Genomic DNA, 24,459 nt, shown 5'->3' with positions numbered 1-24,459 from the left:
GATTCCTAACAGGCTTCCCTTTTGTCTGAATCTTTTTGACACAAAGGAAAGCTCCTTGTGCCGTTCTATACCAAGCAGCAATGGACAGCCTACCCTAACTTCTCCCAACAAAGAGAACTGCTCATCCTGTCCAAAAGCCAGGAGGATGTACAGGTTCATGTTCCTGTCGTTGTTTGGAAGCACACTGCCGGGTAACTGCTTCTCAAAGTACCTCCAGTTGGCTTGAAATGTTTTGCTGGTGGATGGGAGAGGGTCAAAACCCAAAGCAGCATCTTCTCCTACAAACGAGAGGAAGCTAAGGGGGAAGCATCCGGCACATCTGCCAGTAAAGAAAAGCAGATATAGAGACCATGAGAGTTTTAGCAGCCAATTTGAAATAAATCGATTTACAGGAAGAGTAAGTATAAACAAATCTGTAAGTCTGCATGGATGGAACAAGAAAAGCAGCACAGTTAGAGGTTTGTTTTCCTGGAGAGGTAACTAGTACTCCTGGTTGTCCTGAAACAATAAGCAAACCAGACCTATGAGGCATCACAGAATGAGTTTGAGGTGTGAACCTCTTTGCCAGGTCCTCTTCTATGAGAGGAAACTTTGCCTTTATAAAATGAGAGGAATACAGGCCCTCAGTAGTTTCATCTCCTACTTTAAAGTCAACTACACCTAGTTGATATATACTATACCTATCCTGACAGGTATTTATTTAATCTGCCCTTAAAAGCCTCAAATGAAGGACATGATTAATGAAGAGTCTGTTATATTATATAACTTATAGAGGACAAAAATCTTTCCTTATCAGCTAGACTTTAGCGCAGTTCAATCATCTTTTTTTCTCCATCTCAAGTGAACGTGGTAACCAGCTGATGATGTTTTTATGAGCCGTTGACACACAGAATCATAGAATGGTCTGGGTCAGAGGGACCCCTGGAGATCGTCCGATCAAACCCCATGACAAGTTTTCCATAGTTTGTGCTTTCCTAGATCAAACTGAAAGGGTTAATAGTAACTGCAATGACAGACAAAGCAGTATAAAGTCTACACTGAGAAGCTGTTAAGTCCCATGCACAGTAGTTATTTACAAGTATTTAAATCTCCACTTCTTTTCTAAATAGACTTTTTCACCAGCACTATAATTGTGATCTAAATTAAAATAAATTAAATTGGTCTCTCCTTAGGGGGAGCCTTTGCCCCAGCTCTGTGTTCTCCAGAACACAAAAGCGGTGGTGACAGGTGGCAGCCAACGTGGTGACGCTGCCTGAGAGCTTTCTTCGCAGAGCATCCAAGCAGAAGCATTGACAGCATTTCTATACTCATCTCTCCAGATACTTCACTTGTGAAATAAAGCAGTCAGGCCACAGAGCAAATTAACAGCCACGTTCTCATCAAGACATTAAGCAAAAAGTCAGTGCGATTGTGCTAGCAAAAAACCACATGAAATATTCTTCCAGGGCTCCTCTCCTACCAGGGGCACCCAGGATCAGGGGTTTGTCTGAAAGCACACCGTAAACTCCTGTTCGCAGCAAGGTGTTTCACTGCGTCAAATATTGTGATGCAGCTGGAAGGGGCTCTGCCATCAAACACAAGCACATCCCCAGCTAAAAAGCCGTCTTATGAACAACTGTTTTTACCAGGCTTTCTGATGTATTTTAGTCCTTAAAATTCAATAACTCTAAAATTAAGTACAACCAGATTGAATAATGACAAAATATAAGCTATCAATAATACAAACAGATAAATGCTTATCCTGGCCAAGCCTGACAAATCCTACAAGAAAAACACTGTAAAATTAATTTGGCTTAATCACATCATTCAGTAATACAGTTTTACTACTGCAGTTACATGCCTCGTCACAAACAAATTAGCTTATTTTTGCATTTAATATACATAACTCAAAGACCGCAACAGAATGGTAATTCTATTTTCTGTAGTCCTTCCAAAAATTGTATTTCCTCTTACCTTGAATCTATTAGTGAACAGCTCCAGTTTTGGAAATAACTCTCTGTTGGTATACAGGCTCTGAAGAGCTTTCAAACACTTCAACCTCACTTCACCTTGCTAAATAAAACACACTAAGATTAGCTGACAGAATACCCTAATCACATGCACATGAATATGAAACAATATCATATCGCAATTTGTTTAATGTACATTTAAAATGTTATACAAATGAGTTACCAAAGCTGATTTGCAATTCAGCAAAAAACCACACGCAGCTGCCTCCAAACAATGTTACATTTTCTCCCTATTTGCATATATAAAGAATTTAATGTGCCATCACTTTAATGTCTCTTACTGTTTCCCTTTCAAGTAACTCCACAAAAAGATAAAAGAGTGCAGCATGCAAAGACAAAATAAAGACGTATGATCTCAAGTCTTAATGACAGTAACAAACCCAGCGCTTGTGGCAATGGGAGGGGATGCAGTTTGAAGACTTTTCTGTCACAGAAGTAACAGTTTTCTTGATCTATCTCTTCACGATCCAGACTCGTCAGTGACTTCTCCAAGTGTTAAGGTGCTTCCTTAACGTCAATCTAAAAATCCTAGTGAAGACAGCGTGGCTATTCATCCTTAGGAAAGAGACTAGAGGTAACTTCTGCCTGATGTCTGGTGTTCACCATCGGTGCATGGGTGTTCATAACGAGTGAGCACGGGCTGCATGTAGCCCACTCAAGCAACTCAGCCATCTCCACGCACTGTCTCTCCTTTTCTCAGGGACAGAAGGAATAGCCACTGGATTAATTAATCGGAAATGTTCCACACTCCATCTCTCATCATAGCACAGGCACAGGTTGAAGGGTACCGAAGGCTGAGACCCTCTGGTGGGGAGCAGGCAGCTGCCCCAAGAACAACGCATCTAAGGCACGGGCTGAGGAGCCCTTGGGAGGAAGAGCAGCTTGTGTCCGTCTGTCTGAGTTGTTCTTGTGGCAGCAGCACATTCCCAGCCACAACTGAGATGGGGATTGCTTTGATCTGGTGGGCTGTAAGCAGGGAATGTGGGCGTCATGAGACAGTGCCTACGGATCAAGGTTTGTTGCCTACAGGCACATCGATAATAAAGAGAAGAGCTGGATTCCCCACGGGACGTGCACGTCATCTGTCTGGCTGCGAATGTGCGACCCGGCCCACCTGCACCATCTTGGCAAACTGCGGAATCTTGGTCAAAGTATTTGTAGGGAGCAAAACGGTTATAAACAAATCTCTAGAGTTCACTGCAGTGCGAACTTACCTTTATGGAAGTGTATTTAAAAAACTGCTCAAGCTAAAACCTGAAAGAATATTAGGAGACTGACATGAAAACAGCAAGCAAAAATCCTTACTTTTAAGTTTCTTTCCTCTTTCCCATCTATTTAAAAAATTGAAACAGAAGATTAAAGAAGGACAGAAGTGGAAAGGAGGATTTTCAGAAGTTTTCCTTGAAGAACTGTTGTTTCTGAGAAATCATCTCTCTATATCCACGAGGAGACCCTGAGCACTCGTGCTCTCTTCCAGGGATCTTTTTGACTCCCATTGCAGGGAAAGTCCATGAGATGAAAGCTATGTTTAACAGATCTATCATAAGATCTTCCAAGGTACAGAAAAGAACTTTCATGAAGAAAAACATTATATGGAAGTGATCAACTGCTAAAGAAGCAGTGAGAAATGCTGATTGTCATCTTCTTCTAATGGTACCCGAGTTGCAGTGCCAGAAATGGTGTTTACTTTGCCATGTTGCATTCAGAGAGGACAGGATCTTTGGAGCCATCAATAATTGTTAGATGAGGGCATAAACCTCTTCAGGCTTCAGGATGTTTAGCCACCGACGATCAGTGTTGGCAAGTGATGAACACTACCGGGCAGCGGCGAGGTGGCAGATTCAGTTACAGCTCCACTGAGGACTGTTCCGTTTGTGAGCAGACAGCTTGTTATTCAGCCAGCGCTGTAGTCCCAAACGGCAACATGAAATTGGTTCGGTACAGAGGAACAATGAGTGCCAACAGGAACAAGAATTAAGCCCTGTGCAGAGAAGGTTTGGGTTCCCCATGGAGTCCAAAGCCCTCGTGGCCTTCATCAAACCCCATGGATTGATGGTCCCAGAGCTAGCTTCAGGCCCGATACCGAGGGTCTAAGTCTGAAGCGAGCAAAGCAATCAAAGCAGATAGGGAGCAAACCTGTGAGCATCTGGTACTCGCATGGCCTGCCCAGAGACTGAAGCCAGACGCTAACAAGAGCGCACTGAAGCAGGCTGCTATCCTCCTGCCGCCCTCCAGATCTGAGGCAGAAGACGAGGGACTGCAGGAGCAGGTGAGGAACAGAGAAAGGTTGTGTTACACCTGGTTTCCTGAGAGCAAAGGCCCTGGAGAAACTGAGGCAATCCCTGAAAGGGACAAATGATAGAAGAAGGACCTTCTCTGATAGCAGAATGTCTTTAAGGTGTTGGACAAGGATGAAATTAATCTCTTTGGAGAGGAAAGAGCCCCTGCATGTCACACTGCTCATCCCACTGAGAAGGTTTTAAAGTAGAGTCCGTGGAGATTAGTGACAGGAGCCCACGGGGAAGTATAAACAGCAACGATCTGGACAACAACCTAAGAACGGTGGAAGTGAAGCTGTAGAGGGATACACTGCACTGACATCTGGAAAGGAAGAGGAGGAACATCCCACAGACCACCAACAGGCCAAGCACGAGATGTTTCTTGAGTAACTATGAGAGCCATACAAGTAACACAAGCCTTTAACACCCCAAAATGTGTTTTTTGGGGAAAAAAACACAGCAGAGATTTCCTGTCTAGCAAGGAAGTCAGTGGGTGGGAAAGCTGAAGCGAGGACAATTCCTATAAACTTAAGAGCTGCAAACACAGTGATGCAGAGAAAGGATAGGAAGAGACTTAGTTAACTCAGAGATGAACTCACTTAACTAAGGAATTAGACAAGAGGCCTAGGACAGAGGAATGGAAAAATCCAAAGGAAGATAAAGTATAAAAGGCCAGGGCACAGTACGGAATGGGTGCAGGAGGTAATGAAGAAAACTTCCCATAAATACCCTTGAAGCACAACAAAGAAAAGTTTGTTTGCTTTGAAGGGAGATGAAACAAGTAATTGTCGCTGTTTATGTGCCCAGTGGGTAGGAAAAGAAATAACGAATTAAAATTACAACACAGACTGTTAAGATTCTGTGGGGAAGAACTTTTTAGTGGCAAACATAGTTAAGCACTCAAACCGCTACAGAAAGTTGCAGAAAAACCAACATCTGAGCTTTTATAGAAGGAATGAGTGCAAGAAGAACTGCGGGTACACAGAGAGCTCTGCTTTCTGCAGGAAAGGACGATGCAATACTATCTCCCAGACTAGATTTTAACCAGATTCTCTGCAATTCTGAGCTCAAGTTCATAGCATGAGTCAACCTAACACAGCAGATATTTGCAACCACACAATGCTTTTAATGCTGTTACAGAAAACAAGCATCGCTTCCCAGCTATTTTTGTGTAGTCACATCTGTGCTTTCCAGGCAGACAGGAAAGCCTTCCTGCTTGCTAAGAAAATAACAGACAAAATATCTGCATTCTCCACATTCTAATAACTGAGACTCTTGAGTTCTGTATTCCCGAAAAATGTACTTACTTGGGGGTTTGTTCAGTTTATAACTGCGACCCCTGAACTCATCCACTTTGCCATCAGTTCTAAGAATGCCTTTCTCCAGTCTCATTATTCCTGAAATTCCTCTTCTCTCAAAGTGGTTTTAGATAATAATTTCTGGTTTTATTTTTGTTATATAAAATGCTTTTTCATGAATATGAGAAATGCTTTGCACTCATTCTTAATTGTTAATGCTATAAACTGGAGAGGGGCAGATTTAGACTGGAGGAGGAGTTTTTTCACCATGAGGGTGGTGAGGCCCTGGCCCAGGTTGCCCAGGGAAGCTGTGGCTGCCCCATCCCTGGAGGTGTTCCAGGCCAGGTTGGATGGGCCTTGGGCAGCCTGAGCCAGTGGGAGGTGTCCCTGCCCATGGCAGGGGGTGGAACTGGATGGGTTTTAAGGTCCCTTCCAACCCAAACTATTCTACGATTCTTTTATGTACAATTTGAAATTAGAACCTAAAACAAAAGCCTTAAATGTTTATCAGCACTGTTACACAACAAACATTTCTCCTATCTTCCCTAGTTTTGTTGCAGTAATTCTCCAGGCATTTCTGAGCAAAAAAATCTTTACCACTGCTAACGAAGCAAAAAGCGATGCAGATAACTTTCACACCAGCAGTGCGGGGCAGGCTGCATCTGTCTGGGAGAGTCGTGCTCTACTCAAAATTCTCTTTAATAAGGCAGACCAGGGAAAAATAACCCACCCTGATGGAAGCACATCATTTCCATATTTTTGACATGCTAATCGCAGGACTTGAACCAACAATCTGTGACTCTAATGTGTAAGGCTCACACTGATCCTCAGCCTGGTATTGAGCCAACTCAGTTGCTTATTTGATTGATTATTTGAGCATTAGTTGATTATCTGAGTATCAGTTTGCCATCTCTGTTAAACTAGCCGGAGGAGAGAGCTTGTGAAAACTTCATGAGGTTCAGCAAGGTCCTGTGCCTGGGTTGGGGCAATCCTCAGTATTGACACAGGCTGAGGGATGAAGAGATTGAGAGCAGCGCTGCAGAGCATGGCTTGGGGTACTGATTCATGGAAAGCTCATCACGAGCCGGCAACGTGCGCTCACAGCCCAGAGGGCCAACCCTGTCCTGGGCTGCATCAAAAGCAGCGTGGCCAGCAGGGAGGGAGGGGATTCTGCCCCTTTTCTCCTATCTTATGAGACCCCATCTGGAACACTGCATCCAACTCTGGAGCCTTCAGCACAGGGAGGACATGGACCTGTTGGGGGGTTTCATCTTGGAGAAGTGAAAACTCCAAGAAGACCTTATTGTGGCCTTTCAATACTTCAAAGGGGCTGGTAAGAAAGACCGGGAAAAACTTTATAGCAGGGCTTGCAGCAATAGGACAAAGGATGATGGTTTTAAACTAAATGAGGAGAGGTTTAGACTAGATATCATGAAGAAATTTTTTACACTGAGCGTTTGGAGGCCCTTCAGGTCACTGGAAGGTCACTTTAAGGTCTCCTTGGAGTCTTCTCCAGGCTGAACAACCCCAGCTCTCTCAGCCTGTCCTCATATGGGAGGATCATCCCTGTATCCTCCTCTAGACCCGTTCCAACAGCTCCATCTCCTTCTTATGTTGAGGATTCCAGAACTGGACACAATACTCCAAATGAGATCTCACGAAAGAGGAACAGAGGGGCAGAATCCCCTCCCTCCCTGCTGGCCACACTTATTTGATGCAGCCCAGGACACAGTTGTCCTTCTGGGCTGTGAGCACACGTTGCCAGCTCATATCGAGCTTCTCATCGACCAGCACCCCAAGCTCTTCTCTGCAGGGCTGCTCTCAATCACATCATCCTCCATCCTGTATTGAAATTGGGGACTGCCCCTCAAAACCATTTAGGAAGACACCGTATATCAGCTGATTGATTTTTTTACTATCTCAAGCTTTCCCAAACCCAAGGAAATTAGATGCCAAGGAGATGATATAAAGTTAAACATTTAGAAGTTTGGAAAACAATTTCAGTTCTCATATAATTCTCTATTTTTCTGTCCTTCTAAGGTAGGATGTCATTGCGATGAGGTATTTAAACATTGGCTGTGCCAGAAGATCCTGCGTTCTTTTCTTTCACAGAAATAGACAATAATTAGAGAGAGGTGAAGAAGGGAAAGGCATTTTCTTATGTGTTAGGAACTGGTTTAAGAACCGTGGCTGTCAATTATGATACAGTTATGGGTTCACAACAGTTCCCCACATCAATGAGGGAGGTGAAAAAGCAGACTGGACAGTCTGATTGAACACATCTTTTAGAGGGTTTTTTTAATGCAATTACATTATAATTTTAGGTATTTTTAATTTATGTTTCCAAATCCATGAGAATGAAAAAGTTGCTTAAAAGGAGAGAAGGCAGAACTAAAACCCCATCTTCAAATGAGAAAGTAATCTACATAAAAACCAAAAAGCCCCGTAGACACCCATCTGAAATCTGGGAAAGAGGCAGGGTTAACATAAAAGATATAGTGATGTTCCAAATTAGAGACCTAAACTTCTGTATCCCACCTCTGACAGACAACACTGGAGCTACTACAAAGAAATGCAAGAACTGTCACTTCCCTGTGGTTTAATCTGTGTATCTACTGAAGGAGAATTTGAAACAGCTCGTGAATCTCTTGCACTGCTGCTTCCTCTCCTTTTTCAAGATGCAACCTTCCAGAGAAGTTAATCATTTTGGGGTGACTTCTGTTCATAGGAAATGGAAATAACTTATGACTGTTGCCTTGGTTTTCGTATTTTCAGTATTTTATATACTAATCATAGCAAAAATATCTCCTGATCAAAGCAAAGCGAAATCAAGAAACCTGGGTACTGGGTGGCAAGTTTTTCAGGTAGTGCATAGGAAAACCATGCCGTGAAGGGATCTTTTACTTTTGGAGGGTTGGCATTTTTAGTTGGCTCTTATTCCATCTTTTTTTCAATATATTGTTGCCACTGCACTTTCTCCCTCCTTTCTGTGCCTCCCCAAACATCTCTTTCTCTCCGTTCTCTCCCTTTTCAACCTGAAACGTGGCTCACCTACCTCTGACTCTCCCTCTATTCCACTTACAATCTGTCTCACTCTATGCATTAACCATACTCTACATCAATGAAATCACATCACACACCATGTACATCAGGCTATTTAGCAGACTAGTTAGTGATTTAAAGACTGAGAACACCGTGACGCTTCTGAGGCCCTCAATGATCAGTATTACAAAGCAGGAGAGCATTATTACAAAGGAGGCAGGAGAGCAGCCTGACAGAATTCTTCTGTCTAGGGGTTTCTTCTGGAAACCCCTTTTTTTTGCCATAAAACTGTAATTTAAAGTTTGTCTGATTTGAAAGAGTATATTAATTTTAAAAAAGTTGAGGTACAAATACACGTTAAGACTGCGAGCAGATGAGTAGACCCTGGCCCAGCTGAAGAGGATGGGGAAAGCTATTGGAGATGACGTGAGAAACTGCTGGATGTGACAGCGGCGTGAGAAGCTGACACCAGACACAGACAGTGCCACGAGGAATTGTTGCATTTCACAGATGGTTAAAGGCTGGACTTCATAGGGACCAACTGGGGACCGAGACCTGCAAAGTGGAATGCTACTGCATTCTGCTTTCCCATCAGAAAAGCTTTAATGATAGCAAGTGTAGCATCACTAGAGTAAACAGTGGTCACGGCTGATTGTAGCAGTAAGTAGAGCCTTCCTCCTAACCAAGCTCTGTATCAATGAGACGTTATGGAACAGTTTGGAGAGAGTTTGTATAGTAGAAGTCTGAGAACTACAGGCGTACAGAGGAAAAGCACCACATATCTGGTTTCTAAAGCAGACAGGATGCACTTAACAAGGAGTCTGCTGGTCCAGATCAAGGCAAGATGCAGATCTGCGTCAGCAATAGCAAAGCAAAAGAAGCAACAGCAGCTCACTGCTTAGCGAAAGCTTCCAACTTCCTAACTGATCGTGCTCAGACTTCAGCAAAAGAGTGGCCGAGTCCTATCCTCAAAGTCAATGTGTCCCAAGGTCCTGAAGAAATTGCCTTTTTGAAGAACCAGCTGTTAACTACCAGTGACCCAAGCCATCACAACAAACTTGCACGCTTTCTATTTTTTCCAGCACCGCTCCTAGGAAAGAACAGTTTGAATCAGGACGCTGGAATCTAACGAGCGTTTCAACAGTATGGGTAGGTCTCTTCTGTTTTCCCTGGATAATGTTAGCAAAGGAGCTTAGAGCAAAACAAGTGCTTCCCGTGGTTTTGGAGGATGGTTCGTCCCGGTCGCTGCCTGGCGTACAAAACCCCTGTGCAGTCAGAAGTGCAAAGCCCTGTTCGGTGAACATTAGGAATGAGCTGCTCTTGCTGCAGGAACTGAGCGATGCTTAGGCTGCTGCCACCCAGCAGAGGCACACTGTGGGACCAGCAGCACGAAGAGCTGTGGGGAAGAAGGAAAGAACCTCTGGATACCAATCTTTTTGCTTCCACCTGGTGCTTCAACTGCCTTTTGAAGAAAAAGATAAAAAGAACACCAAAGTGATTCTTTAAGGGAAAATGAACTTATGACAATTGCATTGGTTGTGCAGCCAGAGATGTCTGTCGGGGACCCAGAGGTGTTCTCTTTTCTCCAGCTACTGGGCAACGTAAATGGAAGATGTATCTGGAACTCTCTCTATCTTGTAATCAGCAAAAAAGCACCATGGAAACACTTCTATTAGGATATTCTAACGGAGACTGAAAACACAAAAAGCACAAGAAGCAAGCACAGAGTTTGGGACTACTGCATCCTAATTTAAGTGAATACCTTCAAATAAGCTGGTTGAAATATAAATAATAAGTAAGAAAAAAGAACAATCTCTTCACACAGCGATGGCAAACACGTCTTGGATGGCGTACCACTAGCTCCCTACGGTGCACTGCTCGGTACAGCAACACACAATACTCACCCTGTCATGTAGTGTCCAACCAACATATTTTAAATAACTATCATTCAGGAAGGCATCGCTGTACATTTTCATCCAGACACCGATTTCTTCAATACAGACGGCTCTAATCTCAGCAATAGCATCACTAATAAGGAAAAAAGAAAAGAAAAAGTATTAATCAGTTTACAGGCACATACCAATTACTTCTCATTCCCATTTTCCTAGCTACAACATTTTGCTTGCACTTGTAAAAAGCTTTGCTATGTAGCGCCTGTCCCTGTTTTCAGTGCTCTCACTGATTTTCTCTTCCTTTGTGTCCTTGAACTCACTGATCTATCGAACAATAAATACAGTATTTCTCCATTCAGATACGATATTTCCATTATCTCAAAAAATTCTCACCCTGGTTTGCTTCTTAGTCCATTACTCCACCTTCTACCTCCCCGTTTTCAAACAGAATTATGAATCCAAGTTAGAAACCTCCTCTAGACAATTGTTTCTGAAACATCGCCGCTGACATCTGCTTAGCAGGCTGGACTCTCTCCAGCCAGAGGTGTAGAACAACTGCAAGGCGGATAAAGTCATTTGGTTTAACCAAAGGAGCTGGCCAGAGCGGCAGAATGGAACTCGGTACATAAAAAGATCTTGTTTCGTGTGCTGTGGGAATACCCCTATAACAAAACTCAGGAGAACGTTTACATTTCAGCATTGGTTTCTTCCAGCACTCTTGGTTTTCTCTACACTCTGACTGCGGGAAGTGATGGAGGAGATGAAGCCATATCACAGGCAGACTGATCAGCTGCTTATCGAGGAGGGGCCGCAGGAAAGTGTCTAGAGAGATCATATCCAAAGAGATCAGGGATGGAAATGATTTCAATCTGATTGGCACTTTCCTGCCTCACTGACACAGAGCATGGCATATTTACTAATAACGAACGATGGCTAAACAACGGGGAAAAGCGATTGGGGCCATCTGGCCCTTCAGTAATTTCATCTCCGAGACATCTGTTACTATGAGAAATCACTTGTGCCACTCCAGCTGGCATCGCTTCACAGTTCAAAATTTCAGCTATAGTAAAAGAGGAACATAAAGAGCCGCTATGCAAAAGAAGGGAAAGTCTGGAGCTTTGCAAACACTGGTCTTACTTATAATTGAGACTCTTCTTCTGTATTTTTATTAAAAAGGTCTTTTTTTCAAAAGTAATAAGCATCAATTCTAAAACAGCACCAACAGAGCCCCAAAATGAAATCTAATTTATGAAAATAAATTTTAAAATTCCAAGATTCATGCAAGAGAATAATTGCAATGAACCGTGCTCCTCCGAAAGCCTTCAGTGTACCAAAAGATAAACAAAATGCACTCAATCTAGTGTTCAAGACCACCTTTGTGCACGCAAAATAGCACAACAAACCCGTTATGTAACTGCCTGTACACTTCCAACCCTCGAAACGGTCGCCCTCAGTAGGTGCCACGCGATCTGCCAGATACCGGGGGGAAAACCACAACTCCTACGTGAACATGGCAATCGGCCGCAGCATCACACATGACCAGGTGCGACACTTCCACAGCCACATCTCTGTTTTTCTCATTCAATTTCAAATTACAGGGAGGAAACTGTTCCGTTGAAACAGATAAAAACTGCATTGATGGCTAAGGTATAAGGGGAAAATGTATAGGAATGCCATCAAACCACTATCATCGTCTTTTTTTGCCTGTGAAGCACATTGATCCCATCAACTTCGTAACAGAATCATTAAAGCTAACATGTCAAACTCTGTGTAGAAGGTTTGCACTACAAAAACTGCATTCGTTAAGGAGAATGCAGCCACAATGAAGACAAGTTTTAATTAAAACTGTGACTATGTTCCCATATATATATATAAAATAGAATCATGGAATGGTTTGGGTTGGAAGGGACCTCACAGCCCATCCAGTTCCAGCCCCTACCACGGGCAGGGACACCTCCCACTGCATCACGGGGCTCAGAGCCCCATCCAACCTGGCCCTGAATATCTGCCTAATTACTGTGTATTACTTCACACTAAAGTAGCAATTTCATTTTATGGAATTATTTAAAACTATTTTTAAAACAAAAGTATAGGTGGAAGGAATCAGAATGCAAGACTTAAAGAACGATCTAAAGGACTGGTGAATATCAGTCAAGGAAAAAAGGGGAAACATGTATACAGCAACAGAAAGCAGCCACAAAGACGTCTCCACTAGGGGATGATAGCTGGAGTCCTCACTTCCAAGTAGGTTATTTCACCACCTTATGGATTTACTAACTGTGAAGCAGTTTGGAAGGATTTAATGGCAATCCCAAAAAGAACCCAAGTGTCAACAGCTATTTAATCACCCGGTACAGCCAGCCAAAAATCAGGGAAATTTATCTTTTCTGTGAGAATGCATTCAAGCTTCCCTAAGCAGAGAGCGAAAAACTGATCTGTGATTCAAAAGCTTCTCAGGGATCGCTAAGAACTACGAACACACACTCGATCCAAGCTGCTATTTATAATATAAAAAAAAGGAAAAAAGGAAACTAAAGCTATTAAACTAATTACAAGATGTAGTATAATAACCATTTAACATCTTCAGTATAAATGGCAATGAGGAAGGATCATGCATAGGGTCTGTGAGACGAGCAAAGAGACTCAGGTTGCTTGAGAGGCAGGAGACACCAATTTCCTGCTCCACCACCATCTTCCAGGTGCCCGTATCACCAGTAAGAATCACTTGCTGTCCGGCAGGGACCACTGACACAGACTCCCTGACCACACAACGCTGCATCCAACACAATACAACCGAACACAACTTTGCCTTTGCTACCTAAGAATCACAGAAAGGTTTGGGTTAGAAGATACCTCAAAGCCCATCCAGTTCCACCCCCTGCCATGGGCAGGGACACCTCCCACTGGCTCAGGCTGCCCAAGGCCCATCCAACCTGGCCTGGAACCCCTCCAGGGATGGGGCAGCCACAGCTTCCCTGGGCAACCTGGGCCAGGGCCTCACCACCCTCACAGCAAAACACCTCTTCCTAAGATCTCATGTCTTTCAGCCCTAAACCGCTCCCCCTCATCCTGTCCCTGCACTCCCCGACCGAGAGCCCCTCCTCAGCTTTCCTGAAGATGCTCGAGAGCAATTGCTTGTTATGAAACTGTAACTCTTTTCTTATAATTATTTACCCGATTAAATACAGTTTAGCTTCTCATCACTATGAATTGTTAAGTGTTTTTGAAAACAGACACTACCTGTGGATGACACTAACGCATCACACCAGCACTGGAAGTACTTTTGGAATAATTCATACATTATTCATCACCATAATTACAAATTAGTGATGTAAGTTTGTATTACTCGCCAAATGCTTCTAGAAGGGAACAGAATCTAGTCCAGCACAGAAAACAAAACTCAAGCTGGACGTGCAAATATTAGACATAAAAATTTAACCTTTTTTTCAGCACAAACTGTTGCATTGAACCGGACACAGCAAAGCATTCGCAGCAGGATTCACAGCCTGTATTCCTGCTTTTAGTACAGAGGCTCCCCATGACACAACTTTGTAAAGGGATTTGACAAAAGGGGAGCAGGTACGGAATTCACTGGTTCCTTTCCCAATCCTGTGCTGACAAGACCGGTCCATAGAACTCAGGACAAACCACAGCAGGAAATAGGTTTTACCAGCCGACTGCTCCAGAGAAACAATCATCACAAGTGCCAATTTGACATGTACTTCGTGCTAAATCACCCTCAAGTGTTTAGCTTAAGTCCAGAAGTATTTAGGACCCCAAAACAGAGAGTCTGTAATGGATAACTGGGATATGGCAGGTGGAGACAGGTGTGCGCCTCAGTCTTCCTGGAGTGGTTCCCAGTTGCAGCTCCTAGGTTCTCTCAGTCTCTTTGATCATGAACTCATTTAGGTTAATTCAGACCAAAACTGAAAGCAGTTTAAACTAATCTGGCCGATCAGCACTGAAAGGGATGCTTTAATCCTTAAAGCAGTACCAGTGTAGAGGGAAAACACACAAGGCAAGAGATGAAGATGACTAGCGGAGCAGTAGCTGCTTCAAGACTTCTTGGAAGCTCCTAAAGGATGTCTGATGGCATGTTTGCTTCCTTAATACCACTCGTGGAGCTCCTGCTTTTCACATCTCCCTTCTAAGACAGAGAGAAGAACAGACAACCTTCAGAAAAACATGGTATTATTTGACATGTAAACTGGATAGGAACAGAAAAGGAGACGTTTCAGTCAGTGGCTTTGGATAAGAGTTTATCTATAAAGAAACCTTCTAACAAAGACAGAAATAAGAGTCACTCGCCTGCCTCTGGTGTTCTTCGAGATGGAATCTCAAATTCCCAATCAAGGGACATGACATAGTGCAGCCTTACAGTAACACACTGCTGCCAGCTGGACCAAACCATGCCCGTCTCTTGGGCTGCTCAACTGTTTCTTAACATTCTGAGGATGTAGTTATAAAGAGGACTGGACAAAATGGTTTTTTTTTTACTCCCTTCTAGGACTCTCTCCTTCCTGGAGCTGAATTAGCACCCCGTAAGGGAAGAAGGGTAAGAATAAAAAGTGCGCAGAGCTCACTTCCAGAAACTCTGGTGAATGTTAACTGCGTATCCCACTTCTGGGAGGGACCAGGAAGCCACACACTCATCTCTAAGTAATTCTACATAAGGTGCTGCTTAAATATCTATTTCAATAATCTATTGCTAAGCTGATTATCCAACATTCCTGCCAGACTAAGGAATTTTATTGAAGGCATGAACTGCATTTTAAGATGTAGCTCTACATGTCTCCAAAACCAGTGTTTCTCAAAGACTTGGCAAACTAACACCTTTGCTTACATGAAGTATGATACATGGCTTTGTAGGAAACAGAGCAGTGTGTGCTTCTAAACTTCACATGAAAGCCAAACTAATTTAAGGACAAAGGTGTAACGTTTTGCCTTTCTCTTTTTTTTTATGCCTATAAGTGACAAATGGTCTCAATAATTTCTATCTGCTTTTTCAACATATATAAAGCCACAACGTGTTCTCTAGGCCCTTAAGATAGGTGTTTCACCTCCTTAGGATAAGACATTTAAGGGAGGGAAAAGGATTTTTCTGTGATTGTGTATGGTTTTCCAGTTCTCTCTGCTTAATGGTTTGGGCTCCTCTCAGTCTCTTATCTGCCTCCTCACCACACTTCCATCTAATATCCCCTCTGTTTGTCCATGCAACATCTGTCCCATTGAGTGGGACTCACATGTAACTTGTCACCATCACTATTTTCTCAGTATGAGGGCAAGGAGCACCTTGGAAGGAGACAGAAGCATCAACTCTGTAAAGACGGTGGCTCTACTTAGTAAGTTTTACCTTAATTATCAGTACTGTCAGAATAATACCTCAGGATACCTGCACTGCATTGCATAAATTCACAAACCCATTGTGTTCATCGGTCTGAAGATCACTATTCAGGGTTGACAGAAGTTTAAGCTGCACTAATTTGTCAACCTGATCCAGTCGAAGATGTCCTGCTCACTGCTGGGAGTTGGACTGGATGACCTTCATGGTCCCTTCCTACCCAAACCATTCTATGATTCTGTAGTTCTATTTTGCTGGACACTGATGTCTGGAGGAAAAGCTCTGTGAGCATCCAAAACAAAAAGATATTATCAAGTAGGTCTCAATTTCTTGATTTCTTGAATCTTAGCCTCTGAAGGGGAGATGTGTCCAGACCCACGCTGCTAAGTCCAAAGCAGGTTAGCAGAAACAATAAAATGTTGATATCTCTGACAATCGTTGAGAGTGACGGGCATTTTGTAAACAGTTGTTACATCTGAGAAGCCATGTGGCAATCATCTCAGAATCAAAGTAATCCCTGATACGCAGACACAACCGCAGTGAAGAAATAGGCCTCCTCTTCTTTTTTTCTTTTATTTGAATATACACGTATTCTGCAAGCAATTTGCAGCTTAGAATCACAGGATCAGTAAGGTTGGAAAAGCCCTCTAGGATCATCAAGTCCAACTGTCAGCCCATCAGACAAAGAAAAAGTTAAAGATCCCCAATCTACCAGAACAAAGTATCTCATTGCTACACACCAAAGCGATTAGACTCATGCAGACACAAAACTGGTTATTGCGAGATTAGGACCTCTGAACAGAACCATAGCCAAGCCCCTCCACATGACTTGTACAATCAATTTTTGGGTATTTCCAGATATTCTCCAGCCCCTCTGGACAATCTGTTCAGAGTTGGATTATCCTCATGGCCCTGTGGTCCTATTTACCACAAGCAGCATCTTCGCTGATTTTATATCACCAACGTGAGCTCAGCAACTTGACCTTTGGCTCTTACCTTTGCCCTTTGATGCTCACTCTATGTTTTAGAGAAAGAAAATAATCAATGGACAAACAAATACAGTACAAAGCAACACAAAAATAGTCAGAAAAAGCGATTCAGGAAAGAGTTAAGGAAATATGCAATGAGGGAGGAGGTGCTTCACCTGCAGGTTTATTAAGCTCATCTCAATTTTGACCCCAGACTAACATCGCACCTGGAATACTGCTCAGCTATTTCTGCAAAACTTTTTTACTTCTTTTTTTAGTGTGAGAATTGAGCAGTGAAATTTTCCATGCCATCGGAAGCCCAGCTACAGAAAGAAGATGAAACCTCTCCACAACACTAGCTTACTAGTAGGAAGACGGCTACATTCTCCACAAAACAGTTTAGGGGGCCTTTCTGTTTAGATCAAGGAGTCGCTACTGAAGTTACAAAGGTCACCAAGCACAAATCACTGTGGCAGAGTCTGAATCATATTGTGGAAAGGGATTTCTTCCCTGGGAATAATTAAAGTGATGTCCTAGTGAAATAATTACCACTTATGCTGTAAAATGATGTCAAGTCTATAAATCATTTGGACTGTGAGAGAAGGGATGCTTAAAAATCACTATGGAAGTAGATAATAGTTTGAAATCCTTTTCTTTTTTCTCCCCTGGTTTTCTCCTCAATTTAGTGGGTTTAATACAGAAGCTACTAGGAAAACAATTTAAAGCAAGCTCTTGTTTGATACAATACACCGAATTCCGAATGGGGGTAATGGGAAAACCCCTTGCATTTGATTTCATTACCTACGCAACATAAAAGGTGTTGTCATAACAAAACCAGCACGAGTGCCATACTGAGCTCATGTCCTCATTTGCCTGTTGACTCTCTACACCCATCCTGACGCCATTCAGCTCGAGGTTTACTGCAGAGGCCAATTCCATTGCCTCTCAGACCTTCTCAGCGCACCATCCCACCTGCACAACTTCCTCACGTGGGAAGAAACAAACGGATAGCAAATGAAGTTGTCTCACAGGTTATGTGGGACAGAATAAGGACACAAGGTTGGAAGAAAATGAGAAGTGTGACATGTGCCTGCAGGAAGAGAGGGTCTCTCCTGAGCAATCACTGTATTTAGATGCCCTGTCTTCTCGAGACATCCCTTTTTGCTGCTACCTCTCATCTCCTTGGAGAGATGCTCAAAGTACTGCTCCTGAGCACCATGTTTGGGTACTGAAGAGACACGCTCCATCTCCACTGGGCTCTTCACACTCACGTATTGCTTAGCACAGGCCCCTTCCAGGCTTCCTGCACGCTCTTGTCCATAATCACAATAATCTCTTTGCCCACCTGACCCATGGGTTCCTCTTCACCTTCTAAACCTCTTCTCACAGACCCTTTCTTGTTTTCTGCCATTTGTCTAAAAGATTTCATAAATGGTAAAGTTTTAAACCAAAACTTCAATCCAGTTCTTTAATTGCATTGTTTGGTGTCCTTCGTCTTCAAAAAATCAATTAACATTTAAAGAGTTGACTTCACCGAGCTGCTGCAGATGCTTTGAGGTACCCTGTGACGCCAAACAACCTCTATTTTAAAAAACTATTGCTCTCTCACAAACCATACTCCAAAATAACATGCAACAGCCCAAGCCTACTGGTTTGTGCAATTCCGAAGTACACAGAAGTTCACACAAGCACGTTCACATATATAACCTGCCCTCGGTTTGTGTTCGCAAGACAGTAGGTTAGTTATCTAAAAAATCCTTTGTGATGTGCTAACGCCACAATAACTTTGTAATGCTCTTGCTGCAAACGTCCAAACCAATCCACAAACAAAAATACACGTTACCTGGCATCCAGGCTTTTGACCACCCCTGTGTAATTTAAGAAGGAAAATGCCTAGAATATGGTTGAAGCTGTGGCTAAAGACATATGGTGGAAGCATCAGAACTTTGCTCTTTGCACTTAAGATATACAAAAGGAAACAGAGCAGAGGTACCCAACAACCAAAACTGCCCTCTTACGACATACTGTGATCATTTGATTACTCCTAAGTTATGTCACGTTTGTCCTCCCACCTTGGACAACTTTTCTTTTTAAAAGACAAAGACTCAAATTCTGTGTTTCCCACAGCTCATTAAAAATTTTTTACTGAATTAAAGTCATATGGACAGTTCTGCTGTGTAATCAACAGGGGTTACACTTAGCTCTTCCTCCATAACTTCAGTGCTTTTAGTATTGTTTTTGTGGCATCTAGAATATTTCATCAGAAGAAAATTCAACAGAGTAACCGCCCTTGACAATATTTACGATCATACTTCGTTAGCAGAGCCTACTGTAGCATGCATTTTCTTACCGGTATCTATGAACAAATATACCCTTAAAAATAGAGTTCATCATATTTTCGATTTCATCTTGGTTTTCTTGTAGCTGCAAAAAACAAAACAAAAATAAATAAAAGATCACTGCTTATTAGATATTCTACAATTCCTTATTGGAAAACATTACAAGAGCTAAACTAAAGGTATCAGTAGTTTCACCATCTTCTGATTTCCCAGCATGTCTATATTGTGCACAAATACATACACAGATATGCACAAATTTATATCAATGCCTTAATGGAAGAAAGTTAACATTCTTTACAAACATCAATTAATTTTGTAAAGCGGCCATCGTGCCTTTTTTTGCTATGGAAATTAAGACAAGTAGAGACCACATGTTCAGTAACATCAGCAGTCCTGCAGTTGTAGTGAAACAGAAAGAACTGGGAAATAAGGAAAGCTGCGGAAATGAAGCTGGTTACCCATCAGGACTCCCCTCTGAAAAATGCAATATCCTCTTTAAGGAAAGTACCTAAAGATGTTCTCAATCTTAAATACGGGTGTAAGTCGCTTTGGCTTCAGTGCCCAAGAAAACCGAGTTTCTGAGCCATGGTACTCGACACGGCAGCACACCTGACAAGCAGTCCTGGGCCTTGGACTGTAGAAACCCAATTCAACCGAAACCCAAACGCAAACAAAAAAGGTCTTACAAGTGGGTTTTTATAAATAAGAGTGTTTTTTTAAAAAACTTAATGTGCCCTGTGTAGTATGAGCACCTGGTGTAAGCCCTGTGGAAAGCTTACTTTGTGCAAATGAATCTGTTAATGCATCCTACAGAAACATCTTGGTATCAATTAAAATATTCCCGTATTGCCAGCTTTTGTACTAAATAAACTAAATAAATAATACTAATAAACTAAATTATTTAATTAAACCAAAAGGCTGCTTTCTTAAATAAAATTAGGCTGATTTTACACAATCAGTTTTGGAGTGGGATCGCTCCTCCACCCAAAGCCAGTGTTCCGTCATTAAGATGTTTTTCTTCATGTCAAAGCAGAAGCCCACAGTGAACGGGAACTTCTCCACATTTCCAGTATGGGAAGCACAAGGAAGCCCTGCTGGTACAGAGCGCACGTACGCATAAAATAATACACCTGTACCATTATGAACAGATATATTTAACAGATTAATCATCTTAAAGCCAGCAGCAGAATTACGATAGGTTGGGTTCACTCCCTGCATACCACGAGCTCCTAAACACTTCACCTGGGGGTTTATACTTCTCAAAGTATGTTTATAAATATTTGCAGATAAGATCTAAAGTAGCTTGCAAAATTCAGTAAATGAAGTCTCCCAGTTTTCTAAAAAGGAAAGAGGTACTGTCTCCGTTTTGCATATGGGGAAACAGAGGCGTTAAGAGCTCTTGAGTAATTTGTCGAACACCTGCCAAGGAAATTAATTTCACAGCAAAACGATTATGTACAAAGGGAAAAGGTGGCTGCGCACCAGCTCTGTGTATGCTGAAGGGCTGCTGCACAAACCAAGCACATTTAGACATGTTTTCTGGGAGCAGCGGTATTGTCAGCATCAGCTCAGCCCAACTCTGGATGGACTAAACACTTGTTCCAGAATACACAACCCAAAAGGAAGTAGGAATCTCTGATCACTCCTCAGCTGGTTGCCCTCTCACACTCCAGGCAGGCAAATATCCAGAGAAATGCGGCACTAGAGAGAACCCAGTACAGGCTGAGGAGTAAAATGAGGTTGGGAATGAACCAAGAGGCCTCGGGAGGCTTTCTGAAAAACTACTGAGGCCCTGACAGCGAAAGCTGCCACAGAACTTTGGGTATGGATCGGCTTTATAAAAACACAGCACAAAAGGAGAGACTGAACTTTTGAGTCATGAGAAGGTTAAGATACCAAAGAAAAGTGTATTTTGATGTTTCTTTAAATGAAAAGTTGAGCAGCACCATACCAGACTAAGCGGCAGTGCTGAGGGGACAGCGCGGATGGCCTTCTCCCTCTCTTTTCCCACAGGGAATGTGCAGCTTGCTAAAAACCTGTGAGGGATCAGAGGGTGGCTGCTCTGGGGATCCCCGTGCTGGGGCAGAGCTGGTGCAGAAGGTAAATCAGAGGCTCAGGAGGTCCACGGGAGATCCCTTTTGTTCTGCAAGCTAACATTTAAAGATACCATTCTCCAGTGTATTTGAGTTTCAGTAATGAATGAACAATTCTTTGAAAAGTAGGAACTTTCTCCAAAACTTTAATTGCTTTTTACCATTTCAGCTTTTCCAGCCCCTGTGCTTGAATTTCAGGGCTTAATTTCAGGCCCCTCGGGAGCACTGGTGTCTTGGGACTTCTGTTCTCACCACTACAAAAGTGATTTCACACATATCCCTGAAAGCTCAGCAAAAACAAGGGAAACCTTTTCTCCTTGACTCTGCAGGTACTTTGAGAAGCTGAAAAAGCCATGTATGACAAACAAAACTTTAATTACTCCTGGCAGCACCTCAACCCCAAGCTCTGCTGTTTTGTGGCAGATTGCTCATCCAGGGTAGCTGAGAATCTCACGGAGGAGAACAGACCTTCAGAGGCTGCTCTCAGGCACACAGAAGATGACACGAGAATGAAACACGTCAGAGAGAGCGTTCCATTCCTGCTACCTCAGACTAACTCACGCTCTTAGCCTGCAAACCGCCCCTATATGACTTTACAAAGATGAACACGTGCCCGTGTAAGCACCTGTGAGGGTTTATTATGATGGCACGATGCTAAAAGAATGAACTGAAAGAGCAAGCACAGAATCCTGTTGTAAATTCAGCATATTTAAGCACAAGAAATACACAGCATTATTAGGAATTCTTACACAGAGCCATGACAACATCTAATTCTAAGAAATCTTTCCTACACAGGACGCTCTACTGTGCCGAACACCGTGTATCTGAGGACACACGTGATCACCACCGCTCCTCTCTGGCAGCGTTTCGATTAGTTTTAGTGAGTAGTGATATGAGAGAGACTGTGTATACACATCAAAAGTTAAGGTTTGCTCAATGCTGCTGCTTCTGTCAGGGTTTCACAGCCCCGCGTTGGCCTGGGCGTCATCCTTCAGCATCTCCCCAGAGCAATTAGCCCTGGCATCTCCAGAAGACATCATGGAAAAGAACAGCTGAAGGAATGAGTGCAGAGGATGTCCAGAGACAATAAACCCAGCTAATCACTGTAATTAGTGACTTTGTCCTTCTCTGAAAAGTAAACAATCAACAAATGGGGAATAGAAACTGTGCTGCAGCTATTTTAACAAGACAATCTTGCTTCTTAAAATGCTTTAAGGTTGTCATTGAATTTAATATTTAATGTAAAATGTTTCTCTGGCAGTTTGGGCAGGAGAGATTGTTCTTGCTTTGTACCTAAATGCATGATTTCTAAGAACTGTGAAAGCCTAATGAAATTGTGTTATGGATCATAGGGGTGAAATAAAAATGAAAATACATAAATGCAATTATCCCCAGACAAAGACAATGAAGTCAAGCAATTTTCAGTCCAAGTTATACCTAAAAGAATCCAAGGTACGTACAGGTAAACCACCCAGACATCTTAATTTGCTACAGAGTAAAGCAGTGGAGGAGGAAATACATTAAAAACTAATATATTAAAATCAATAAGTTTAAATCTAAGGCACGTATACCTCAATTCTGCAATCAATCTCAGGAGCTTTACATGGATCTTTACAGATTACAGCTGTTTTGATGTATTCATATTCATTTTCTACTTGTCATCTTCACATTTCTTTTAAGTACATTTCTTTTTAAGTATTTTTTTTAAGCACAACTCTAAAACTGAATTTCCTTAGATATAATACTTTATTTAGGGATGATTACACCAATCTTCTAATTGTTTTGCTCACCTAATGCCAGACTGGTACTTACTAAAAGCGACTTAAATGTCTCCCTAGCTTCTTCTCCCTGAGACCAGGTGCTATAGCCCCCACGCCAGTGTTTCTTGAAAGCAGCTACAAAAAGAAGTACTAATGAGACACTGTAATAACTGCAGTGATCAAAGGGAGAAATGGGCAGTGCAGTGAGGGGCTACGGGTGATCCTCTGTGTAAAAGTTTTTTGCGTAATCGAAACAGTTACTACTTACAACTTGAGACTAATTTTCTTCTTGCCCGAGAAGAGACATCACCCTGTGCGTGCAAACAGCACACGAACTCAACTGGACATGTTAACACAAGGTTTAAAAATGTAGCTGAGATCACACAAACCCGACTGCAGAACTAATCTCTTGTTTCTCACTACGGCACTCAAGTCACAACCCACCCTGGGCTTTCTGTTGGAGGGAATGCACATGAACCAGGAAAAAAAGTCATCTTTTCACTTGCCTCTTTTCTTTTCTGAAGCAGCAGCTCCAATCTTTCATTGGCTCTTTTGCCAATCATTTTGTTTCTTTCAGCTTCATACTGCCTCTGTGTATTATCCTGATGAATGCTCAGGTTTAAGGCAACATTCACAAGAGCAGTCATAAGCTTCATAGCTGCAAAGGCAGAAGACAGAATGTGACTCTTTACCTGTAGTCAGAGCTAAAAAAGGATTTCCTCAGCAGATCCACACTTACAGAAAATCACAACTCGACCCTCACACAAGGCCAGCTGGAAAAGCACTTTCCACCCACACAACATCAGGTCACTCAGCTCATCTAAAGATCAGAAAAAAGAGGATATATATCGCATGGAGCTCCAGGCAACAGTCTTTACCATCTCCTGCAGAAAATTATGCATGTTCCGAGTGCACAAGGTCAGTGTGAACCTGCAGGATCAGTGTATGCTGTGAAGCCAGTCACTGTGGAGTGAAATCCATTTCTCTACTGAAATCCCTGGAGGAGCCTGCATGCTAAGGGCAACTCTTATCCGAGAGCTTCTGGAGGCTGCTCAGCGTACAAGGGACCAGGGCACAGATCCTCTGGAAGCAAGTCTGACACTGCTCTATGGCCAAGTTCATAGCTGCATCCAGACACAATTAGAACTTCACGTACTCCTTTGTATGCATCTTCACCACACACTGAAGATAACGTTGTTCAGGTTTCTTTTTCTGTATTAATTAACTTCTACAAAAACACTAACGAGGGTCTCTCTCACGTTCTCTGTGGTTACATAACATTATCACATTTTATAATACTGAAACCCAGCAAAATAACATAAACTACCACCTTGTCTCTGGCTCAATACGCAGCACTGTTTTCATGGCAGAGAAGCAACTACACAAATGGAGAAGTGAAGCTACTCTTCAGCTACTTACAGCTCCTCTGTCCTATCTC

The 24,459-nt window shown here is 42.5% G+C and overlaps 1 protein-coding gene across 4 annotated transcripts in view; it reads right to left on the bottom strand.

Moving 5' to 3' along the window:
- Window positions 1-24,459, bottom strand: part of STAG1 (stromal antigen 1) — a 194,615-nt gene that overhangs the window by 58,338 nt on the left and 111,818 nt on the right. For all 4 annotated transcript variants that reach the window (XM_054074814.1, XM_054074812.1, XM_054074813.1 and 1 more), the window contains 4 exons: window positions 23,528-23,679; window positions 19,180-19,253; window positions 10,533-10,656; window positions 1,954-2,052 (listed from right to left, as the gene is read on the bottom strand). In XM_054074814.1, coding sequence (XP_053930789.1) covers window positions 1,954-2,052; window positions 10,533-10,656; window positions 19,180-19,253; window positions 23,528-23,679 — 449 coding nt within the window. The remainder of the gene's footprint in view (window positions 1-1,953; window positions 2,053-10,532; window positions 10,657-19,179; window positions 19,254-23,527; window positions 23,680-24,459) is intronic.

The sequence above is a fragment of the Cuculus canorus genome, chromosome 9 (genome assembly GCF_017976375.1).
Source record: "Cuculus canorus isolate bCucCan1 chromosome 9, bCucCan1.pri, whole genome shotgun sequence".
In the NCBI taxonomy this organism is placed as follows: Eukaryota; Metazoa; Chordata; class Aves; order Cuculiformes; family Cuculidae; genus Cuculus; species Cuculus canorus.
This window is presented reverse-complemented; position numbering and strand designations above follow the sequence as displayed.